The sequence below is a fragment of the Alexandromys fortis genome, unplaced genomic scaffold, assembly GCF_014885135.2.
Source record: "Alexandromys fortis isolate MF-2015 unplaced genomic scaffold, M_Fortis_MF-2015_v1.1 scaffold_26, whole genome shotgun sequence".
Classification (NCBI taxonomy): Eukaryota; Metazoa; Chordata; class Mammalia; order Rodentia; family Cricetidae; genus Alexandromys; species Alexandromys fortis.
In genome coordinates, this window is record NW_026067894.1 from 5,516,240 (window position 1) to 5,526,829 (window position 10,590).

Genomic DNA, 10,590 nt, shown 5'->3' on the forward strand with positions numbered 1-10,590 from the left:
TTTGAGGCCAGCCTGGTCTACTTGAGTTCTAGGACAGCCAAGGCTATGTAAAGAGACCCTGTCTAAACAAACAAATAAATAAAAAACAAACAGTCAAAAAACAACAACAGATTTGGAAAGATTAGATTAATTCAAAGAGGAAAAAAATTTTCATACTTTTTACCTCTCTACCTTTGCCTTTACATTTTCCATACTTTCAGACTGAGCTCTAGCCTCTGGACAGGCTTCCACTGGCTTTTGAAAAGAAAAAAAAAAGCTACTCCTTGGACTTGGACTGAAGTGTAACTAACTTAGTGGCAGAGTGCTTGCCTCACACTTAGGAAGCTACACGTATGAGGCTGTAGGTCTGGTCTGCAGTACAAAAACAAGATTGGAATTGCACTTAAAAACTGTTCGAAAGCCGGGGCGGTGGTGGCGCACGCCTTTAATCCCAGCACTTGGGAGGCAGAAGCAGGCAGATCTCTGTGAGTTCGAGACCAGCCTGGTCTACAGAGCTAGATCCAGGACAGGCTCCAAAACCAGAGAAACCCTGTCTCAAAAAAAAAAAAAAAAAAAAACTGTTTGAAAGAGTTCTAAAGTATAATTTCATTTGCATAGATAGCGCTTGCTAAGCACTGTGAAAATATAGTTTAAATACTAAATTAAACATATTCAGTAAAAAAAAAAAAAGGTACCTGTAAGAGTTACATTTAGGTTTCAGTTGACTATAAAACTGACCCACCTTGCCAAAAAGGTTAAGTTGTGAGACTAGTGAGTAAAAGAGTAGAAGCTTTACCAAAACACATAAGCTTTAAGTTAGAAAGGAAACAAGATCTCGATTTGACTCAATTCCAAGTTAACAGAGGCTTCCTTACCACTCTGAAGCCTTTTCATTTTTCATGAATTTTGGGAGGTTTCTTTTGTTTAAGACAGGGTCTCAAAACTACCTATGTGGCCAACAACAGCCTAAGCTTCTTACCTTAATAGCTTTACCTACCAAGTATACTACTTCCATACCCACTTTTATTTGGTATTGGGGGGTGGAGCACAGGGCTTCTAAACCCTATTTTGAACCAGAAAACAACAGTTATAAGGTTAAAATCTCACCATTTTCTGGTGGGGGTGGTGAGGTCGGAGGGTTTATTTTGAACCTCCAATTGGAAGTTTAGCAGGATTCAGTGTAAAGCAAAATTACTAGTTCTGTCTTGAGATCGCTGAGAAATTTTAGTATTCCAAATGCATAGTCCACCTTTTTTTTTAGATATTTTTATTTAAAAAAAAAACAGAAGAGGATATGCTTTGTGTGTATAGGTAGTCAAAGCTACAGTGTAGTTTAAGACATTTATCCAGCCCAAATAAAATACAAGTCATCCAAGGTTCAGTAGCTAGCGCAAAGCCACAATATACTAGAAGAAACAACGAAGACTGAAATTAAGCAAGAGGAAGTAAGGAAGGCAAGCAGGCAGGCGGATGGACATTTGACCGGACAACCAGGACTATTTTAGATTCCTAATCAGTCTCCTGGATACTCATCTACTCAAGGAATGTAAAACAAAAAAGAAACAGGAAGCAGAACTCTTGAGAGCCTCTCTGGATCACCTCTGCTCAATCCCTCAACATTTTTTGCATACAAAGATACTACACCATACTAATAGAGACCAGAGTCTACAAACTAGATAGAGGGGAACATCTGCCTCTTTAAAATCTGGAATAATGGGGGGGGGGGAGCTCAAAACAAAAAAAAAAATTCAGTCATGAATATCCAAACACAAATTTATAGTATTGATAAAGGAAATGACTATATATCCACCAAGGAAAGAGCCATAACTGAAATACAAACTCACTGCAAGCAGCAGATGAATGCCCTTCAGTCCCAAGAGTCATCCAAAAATTATAGTCTAAGAACCAGGACCCCCAAGCAAAGATCTGACAATGAGGAAATTGAGACTGGCTCTTTGTAGGATCTGTCAAGTCTATTTTGCCACGATCAGATATCATCAAGCATCTTTTGTCTTTTTTCATGGAGGGGGGGCTGGATATATTAAAATAAATTAACTATAAATATAAACAAGGCACAATTCACATTAATGTAACAAAAGTCATAGCGTGAGCTGGTTCATGCCTATGTGTCTATACTACCAGCACTCAGAAGTATGGGCAAGAGGACTGAGTTAGAAGCTGACCTGGAAGGGGCTGGAGTGATAGCTCAGTGGTTAAGAGCACTGGCTGCTCTTCCAGAGGACCTGGCAGCTCATGGCTGACTGTAACCCCAAATGCAGGGGATATAACACACACACACACACACACACACACACACACACACACACGCGCGCGCGCGCGCGCGCGCAAAAAGAAGCTGACTTGGGCTACACAGTGAGTTCCAGGTCAGTCTGAGCTAAATAGGGAAATTGTCCAAAAATGGAAAAAAAAAATAGTACTTTTGGCCAATGTATTGCTATTTTTCATGGTGATAACATTAAATAAATGCTCAGTGTATATAAAATACTTGTTTGAAGAAACTGGACTTCAGTTCTTTCAACATATCTGATCTGGAAGAAATTAACCAGAAGCTAAGACAGGCTTTTGTCTTATTAGACTTTTTGCCTTTCTAAACAATTACAGTAAAGAGCAATTTGTATTTACTTTCACATGCACAAAGTTTGAGCTTTGACTATGAAACTAAAATGGTAACCTATTCCCAGCCCCAAGCAGCTGTATTTACCTTAGCCATGACTTCTGGATCTGGTTCTTCCACAGGGTCAGCCCATTCAACTGTAACTACATTTCCCCACACTTTTACTTTTCCACTCATCAGCCGGCGTCTGGCTTGTGCTGCTGACTTGTGATCCTCATATTCAAGGAAGCAGAACCCCCGATTCTTCTTTTTGTCATCGGGTTGATGATAGAGAATAACGTCCACCAAACCCTCTGTTAAACCAACAGCCAGATATATAAGCCAAAAGCATCCACCACACGTCTAGCGATTAGGCAGACCTAAATCCACTTGCCAATGAGCAAAAAAAAAAAAAAAATTGAAGCCTCACAGTAGTAAACATTAGATCAGCATTATTCAATGCAGGGTTCAGGACAGTATTACATATTTTCTATTAATTTTATAGTTCTCAAAGTAGATTCAACTACTATGAAGTTTTGCAATTAATGATAAAACATGACTTCATAATTTATAAAGGCTCTATCAGAACCTCAAGACTCCAATTACTCACATAAATGCAAGAAAACTAACTTTCAACAACTAATCAGACAAAAAGCAAACAAAACACAAGAAACTTTCCTTGTACCCAACCAAATAGCTATTATTTTTATCAAGAAAAAAGATGATCAGCAATTATCTGTGTCTAGTCCCTCTAAGCTTAGTCCTTTCCTTTGCTGTCTAGGTCATATGAGCTAGCCAAGTACTTTATACACCCTTATAAACAAATGCTTCAATTTTTTTCTAGTCTAGATTTCTCTGAGACCAAGGTGGATGAGCTGCTTAAAATGTCTTGGACAAATATCACATATCCAAAACAGCACACCTACACCGAAAATCTATTTTCCCTACCTAATAAACGATCATCCATTATCAGCTAAGTCCTCAAGCCAGTCAAAAAATAATACTCACCCCCTTTATTTCATCTCTACAGTCCAAATCCATCACATTTATTTTCTCCCACCTCACTACTGCCCTGGTCCATGCTTCTCTCTAACATACTACTAATCCTGCTAAGCTCTAAGCCCTTATCCACATACAATAGAAAAAGCACTCTGTAAAGATGAAACATCTGTTATTCCACGCATAATACCTCCAAACACCTTTTCATTCTGTATGCAATAAAATTCCATGCATAAGACTTTCAAATACCTTTTTATTATGTATACAATAAAATACAAACTTCTTACATGGTCTAATAGAATCCTGTCTACTTTATCTCATATAATTGTGCTTTAAATTATCTTTAAACAAACATTAGCTTCCTATCAGTTACTTTAATAAAACAAGTTATTTCTTGAGTTTTATGGAAGGAGAGAAGGTTAGCATTCCCCTTGGCAGGGACAGAAGTGACCCTTGGGACTAACAACATATATACAGTTTTTTAAAAAAAGTTATTTCTTGACTGAGACACTTGATACATGTTACTCTTTTGGAATGTACTCTTTAAGCAGTATACTTGAGTTTTCAGGTTTGACTGAAATAACATCTTATCAGAAATGCTAACCACGGAAATAGATATTAGATATTTTGTAATTAAATACTCTGTATTTTCCCTTTTATAGTATTTTCCTACAATCTGGAAATATTTCTCTTTAATTTTTTGGCTTTAAGTCTTTTCCCAGATGTAGGCCCTATAAAGGCAAAGAACAGCAAAGAATAGCTTTCTTATTCACCACTGTATCCCAATGTTTAGCAGGTAGTTTAATAAGTACATGTTGGAGAAATAAGTAGAAGGACATGAACAGAAAGGAACTGCTATATTAATAGTCAATAAAGCAATTGACTAACACAAAATGAACACTGGAAATCGAGGTTTCAGAGCGAGCAGAAGGTCTGAAGAAAAGATCCAGCTCTATTCTGGATAACTGAAGTCTGACCTTAGATTGGTCATCTATATAGATTTTAAAAGTACTATGAGAAAATCAATTTAGGACAGAAGAGGGAGAATTGGCAACCTTCAGGTTAAAGAAAGAGTGAACCCAGAGTATTGACAGCTTCAAGTAAAGGGAAAAAGACAGTATGACTGGGTGACAAAAATATAAAGGAATATAGTTTTTATAAGAGGAGACTATGAACTTAAAATAGTGTTTTCACATCATAATCTAATATTCTTTCTTTCTCTCATATGTGTAAGAGAGAGAATGGGGAGAGAGAAGAGACAGAGAAACAGAGCATGCCTGCGGGCATACCAGCAGATGCTCCTATGCCAGGATGCATCTGTGGAAGTCAAGAACAACAGTCATGAGTGGGTTTTCTCCTGTCAATTTGTGTAATCTGGAGACTGAATTAAAAACATAAGGCCTGTAGCAAGCACATCTTTACCAGATGAGCCATCTCACTGGTCCATCTCAACATTTAAAGGTAGAATGCAGACCAGGCATGGTGGCACACTTCTTGAATTCCACCATTCTAGGGGCAGAGGCAGAGATAGAGGCTGCTAAATCTCTGTAAATTCAAGGCCACCCATGTCTACATAGCAAACTCCATGCCTGCTAAGGCTAGAGACTAGCTCAAAAATAGATAGATAGATAGATAGATAGATAGATAGATAGATAGATAGATAGATAGACAGACAGACAGACAGACAAACAGACAAGATAGATATTTTTAAAAAGTGAAATGCTGCCTAAGGAAATGGCTCAGTAGGTTTGAGTGCTTGCTGTGAAAGCAAGAGGACCTGAGTTCAAAACCCCAACACCCACATAACAAGTGAAATGAATAGAAAATAAAATGAATCTTTTGGGGAGGGGGAGGGAAAGGGGAGGCGGCGGTGGGGAAGAGACAGAAATCTTTAATAAATAAATAAATAACAATAAAAAATCAAAACAATCAAGGTTAGGTTGAAAAAAAATGAATCTTTTGTAATGAATCAAAATACAGTTTTACTCAATTCTTTCATATTATAAAGTCTTCTGTTTTGTTTCTAAGGTAGGGCTTCATATATCACAGACTATCCTTGGGTTAGTTCTGTTGACAAACTCCTAACGTCCAAGTTTGAGGAATACAGGCATGAACCCCTATGCATGACTGGTTATTTTATTTAATTATGTGGATCTGTGATGTAAAATGTACTTCTCAACCAACTGCATGAATTGGAATCTTTTAAAAATTAAAAATAGGTCAACAGGAAGAAATGAGAAGTCTCTTCTCCCTAATACAACTACTAGAGGAAAAAGCTTTAACTTGAGGACTAGAGATTAAAGGCTATGCCAAAAACCAAGCTTCGACAGAAACAAAATGAAAAGGAAATTAGATGAAATCATGAATACTTAGACACATTTAGTCCAACCATTACTAAAGTAGAAAGGAAGCAATTCGGATATGAGTCTTAGTTTACGGTATTATCTCCTTTGAGGGCAACACTTTATTTATAAATAATACAAGAGATTAACACAAACCAAATTCTATATTCATTTTTGTTTTACCTGTGACTTTACTGAACTCTTCCAGAATGTTTTCTTTAGTCTTATTCTTTGGAATGGATCCAACAAAAAGTCTGTTGTTTGCCACAGAAATGCACACTCCCAAGTGTTTACCAGGGCGAATCTCATAGCTGTCACACTGCAAAGAAGAAAAGAACCAGAGACCCCCAAACCACCCACAACTGAGGACAACTGATATTAATCTAAAGAGCCCCACAACTTAAGGTCAAATACTCACCAAGCTCCCCTAAAGCTTGCAGAGATATGAGTGTGTATTTTAAACTTGTTACAAACTCCAGTTACAGCGTGGTTTTGTAACCTTTACTATTCATCCATATCAAAGGGGCTCAAGGATATTATTCATTTTAACACTGAATATTTTTCTTGGGGGGGGGGGTGAGACAGGGCTTCTCTATGTAGCCCTGGAAATCACTCTGTAAACCTAACTGCCTCTCTCTACCTCCCAAGTGCTGGGATTAAAGGGATGTACCACCACTAGACTGGCTACATATTTCAATTTTATCTACCTGAAAATTCTTTTCCAGAGAATCTCAGAAGGAATACCTAAAACTATTCAGAGTCCTTGAGGATAAAATTAGAATCAAATAAGCAATAGTTAAAGCAATAATATGTAAAAAGGAACAATTAGGTTTATTCAATGCTTAAAAAAAAACCTTGAGTTTCACACTGTATACAAACCTCAATTCTAAAGTTGTAAACTACCAAAATACTTTCAAAACTTTATGAATAAAAATGTTTTATTTAAACTCACTACAGTGATAGATTCTTAAATAAATTTTAGTTTCTTATGTTTTAACATTACTTACCATTAGTTTACTAAAAAAGATAATTTAAAAGTCACCCATAGGGGCTGGAGAGATGGCTCAGAGGTTAAGAGCACTGGCTGCTCTTCCAGAGGCCCTGAGTTCAATTCCCAGCAACCACATGGTGGCTCACAACCATCTGTACTGAGATCTGGCGCCCTCCTCTGGCGTGCGGGCATACATCGAGGCAGAATGCTGTATACATAATAAATAAATAAATCTTAAAAAAAAAAAGTCACCCATAAACTACCAAAAACGAGAAAATAATGACTTGAAATTGTCTTAATAGTAAATAAACAAATTTAAAGAGAAAAATCTACCAGAAAAATTAAAACCCGGGCCAATCCAGGAAAGAACTAATTCAGACCTCACTAATGAAACCAAAGTATTTGATAAATAAAATACAGCTGTGCTAAAAGGACAAGAACTGCTCTAGCCTTTAGCATAAGCCCTCAGATGTCTGGAACACTGACACTGTTACTTTAACACACTGATAGAATCACCTTCATACAGTAAGAATACAAGTCACCTGCAAAACTAACTGCTGCTTTAATAAGCCCTGGGAACAAGCCCTGGATAAAAAGAAAACAGTAAAAGGCTATTACACAGCAAAAGAGGACAGACTTAGAATACAATTTTTTTAATGGTATAGCGGGATTGTGACACAAAACAGATTCACACTATTTCCTAAACCAAGTCCTAAAAAAGTCATTGTCATCTAGTTATGTTCTGCAGAACCATCTTAGCCTCCATTATACTTAGCGCCAAGCCTAAAGTCTGACAGCAAGAACTGACATTTTTATCTAAAAGAAAAATCTGAATTAGCTTTATACTAAATAAAAAAACTGCTGAGTTATTTTTATTGCTAAGTTAACTAACCAATCTGTTAGTTAATTCAGAATATTAATCAGGAAAAATAAAGCAAAGATCACATACCAACTCAGTCAATATAAAGATATTAAAAGCAGAAACTATAAGAAAATGAAACCATGTTAACTGCATATGTTTTTGAACTGAAGTTTATTTTCTCAGATAGTAAGGACTTGGACAGTGGGTATTGATCACATACCAGCTTAACTGCTTCCTGGGCAGCTTCCTTCCCACAGAAGGTGATAAATGCATATCCTCTGTTCTGACCAGAGAGTGGATCCATCATGAGGCGTAGATCCCAGATAGGACCAGCCTTCTCAAAAAGGGGTACCAACTCATCCTCATATAAGTCTCTTGGGATTTTACCTACGAAGACCTGAAATAAAACTTCCTTGTTAGAACCCAACATAAGTATTTCATTTAGAGGCAGAGGCAGAATTTCTGTCTTTGGCTAGGGGATAAAAGCTAAAGTATTTAAGGTAGGAAAAGGATAAATTGAATCTGGCAGTCAGCTTAGAGTAAATATGAACTTTTACTGTAACCTTGAAGTCAGGTAGGTGTATTGGAACACTCCTTTAATCCCAGCACCCGAGAGGCAGAGGCCGGGATCTCTGTGGATTAGAGGTCAGCCTGGTCTACAAAGCAAGTTCCAGAACACCCAGCGCTGTTATACAGAAAAACTTTGTCTTGAAAAACAAAAACTAAATAAAACAAACACAAAAGAGCCTTAAGGTTATCAACAGAAGTTAAGTCTATAAATAAAATGAAAACTGATAGTTGCAAAAATCTGTACTAATAATAATAACTTCAAAGATCTCTGTGAGTTACAGGCCAGCTTGGTCTATACAGTGAGATACTATTTAGAAGAAAGAATAAAGAAAAAGCTAGTCTGTACCTTCTAAAAATACAACACTCATTTTATTTGTTTTTTTGAAACAACATTGTAACAGCCCAGGCTGTCCTGAAACTCCCTCTGCAGACCAGGCTGGCCTTGAACTCACAGAGACCTAATTACCTCTAAATTCCTTGCGCTGGGATTAAAGGCAACAGCCATCCCCACTAACACTCATCATTTTCATAAATAATAATTTAATACGAAATTGACCAGGCTTTCATTGAGTTTTCTCAATACTAAAATCGTCATTATTTAAAAAGCAACCTTAATGGTCTCAAAAAAAATTCTTGTCTTTGGTCTATTTCTTTATAAGGCAAATTATTTGAAAATGAGGCATCATTATGTTGCCCAGGCCAGCCTCCAACTCCTGTGCTTAAATAACCCTCTTCCTTCAGCCACCTTCCTAAGTACCTACCCTGTTTGGCAAGCACATTTAATTGTAAGGTAAGGAAAAAATTCCTTTTTTACCATTTAAAGAAGTCAAAAAAAAAAAAAAAGAAGTCATGTTATTCTTTAATTATAACAAAGAAAAAATAAAATTACAAAGCTAAGTTATAAACAAAAACAAGTCAGCATTTACACCAAAAATTTAAAGTTTCTCCAACATCAACATTAAAACAAATTTTTTGTTGTCCTTTTTTTTTCAAGACAGGTTTCTCTGTGTAGCCCTGATTGTCCTGGAACTCTCTTTGTAGGCTAGGCTGGTTTCCAACTTAGAGATCCACCTGCCTCTGCCTCCTGAGTACTGGGTATTAGAGATGTGCATGACATGCCCAGGTCAAAAACTATTTTTTGATGTAACATTTATAAGCCACAAATATGAAACAGTAAACTAATATTTACATGAGAGACATTTGCTATCTACAAACTCATCTACAGCAATACTTTAAATTCTGAACAATGACCAAAGCATAGATAACAAAAAAACAGGAGTACTCAGATGTGGAAAATATCACTGGGGCTGGGTAGATAGCTCAATGATAGAGTGTCTCCTTCAAACAAGAAAGGTCCTTGGTTTAATCCCTAGCACTGCAAGTAAGAAAGCAAAAATATTATTAATGTTCATGTCTGGTGGCACATCATTTATTCTTGCCTAGCCCTTAATCACTGCCCAGAGAGACCCTGTCTCTAATTAAAAAAAAAAAAAGGGGAAGGAAGGAAGGAGGAATGGGAGGAAGGAAAAAAGAGCAGCCTAAAGGCTATAGCTGTCAATTTTAGTGAAGGGTGGTGGAAAGTCAGACAATAATGTCAAATTAAGTTAAACCATGCCTAGAAGTTTAAACCTTTTTCTAGATGTGTTGGGCAGAAAAAGAATGTGACTTACATTCTAAGGGAAGCATACTGATAACTGGGTAGAAAATTAAATGTATGAACAAGTTCACTCAGGGTTAACAGGACAATCCTGGCAAGCTATAACTGATGCTTAATCTAGTAATAGGTGACTGATTCAAATCTATACTTTTAGTTACTTGGAACAAGTAGTCTAATTAGTGAGCCAATTTCCTCATCTTGCAACCACACATGCAAGGTTCAACTTCTATGATACAGAAAATCCATATTAATTCTTTTTCTAAATAAGCTCTTATATGCTCACTACGTAGCTAAGGATGATCTAGAATTCTTGATTCTTCTGCCTCCATCTCCAAAGTGCTGGGATCATATGCCTGTACCATCGTATCTGCCAACTACAAATTCCTTTTCTGTTATGTATATATGAGTGTTTTGTCCACATGTGTATCTGCTACTCAAAAAGCCCAGAAAAAGGCATTTGATTCACTAGAACTGGAGTTACAATAAGCTTCCATGTCATTGGTGGGAGTCAAGTCTGGGTCTTCTCTCTACAAATCATATCTCTAGTTCCTCTGTCCTCGGCCTGGCACTCCCTCT

General features: G+C 36.9%; 1 protein-coding gene and 1 pseudogene across 3 annotated transcripts in view; one reads left to right on the forward strand and one right to left on the reverse strand.

Annotated features, from left to right (window-relative positions):
* Positions 1 to 10,590, reverse strand: part of Hnrnpr (heterogeneous nuclear ribonucleoprotein R) — a 55,334-nt gene that overhangs the window by 25,862 nt on the left and 18,882 nt on the right. For all 3 annotated transcript variants that reach the window (XM_050152419.1, XM_050152412.1, XM_050152401.1), the window contains 3 exons: positions 8,008 to 8,184; positions 6,118 to 6,253; positions 2,702 to 2,907 (listed from right to left, as the gene is read on the reverse strand). In XM_050152419.1, coding sequence (XP_050008376.1) covers positions 2,702 to 2,907; positions 6,118 to 6,253; positions 8,008 to 8,184 — 519 coding nt within the window. The remainder of the gene's footprint in view (positions 1 to 2,701; positions 2,908 to 6,117; positions 6,254 to 8,007; positions 8,185 to 10,590) is intronic.
* LOC126510499 (uncharacterized) lies at positions 3,989 to 4,075 on the forward strand (annotated as a pseudogene).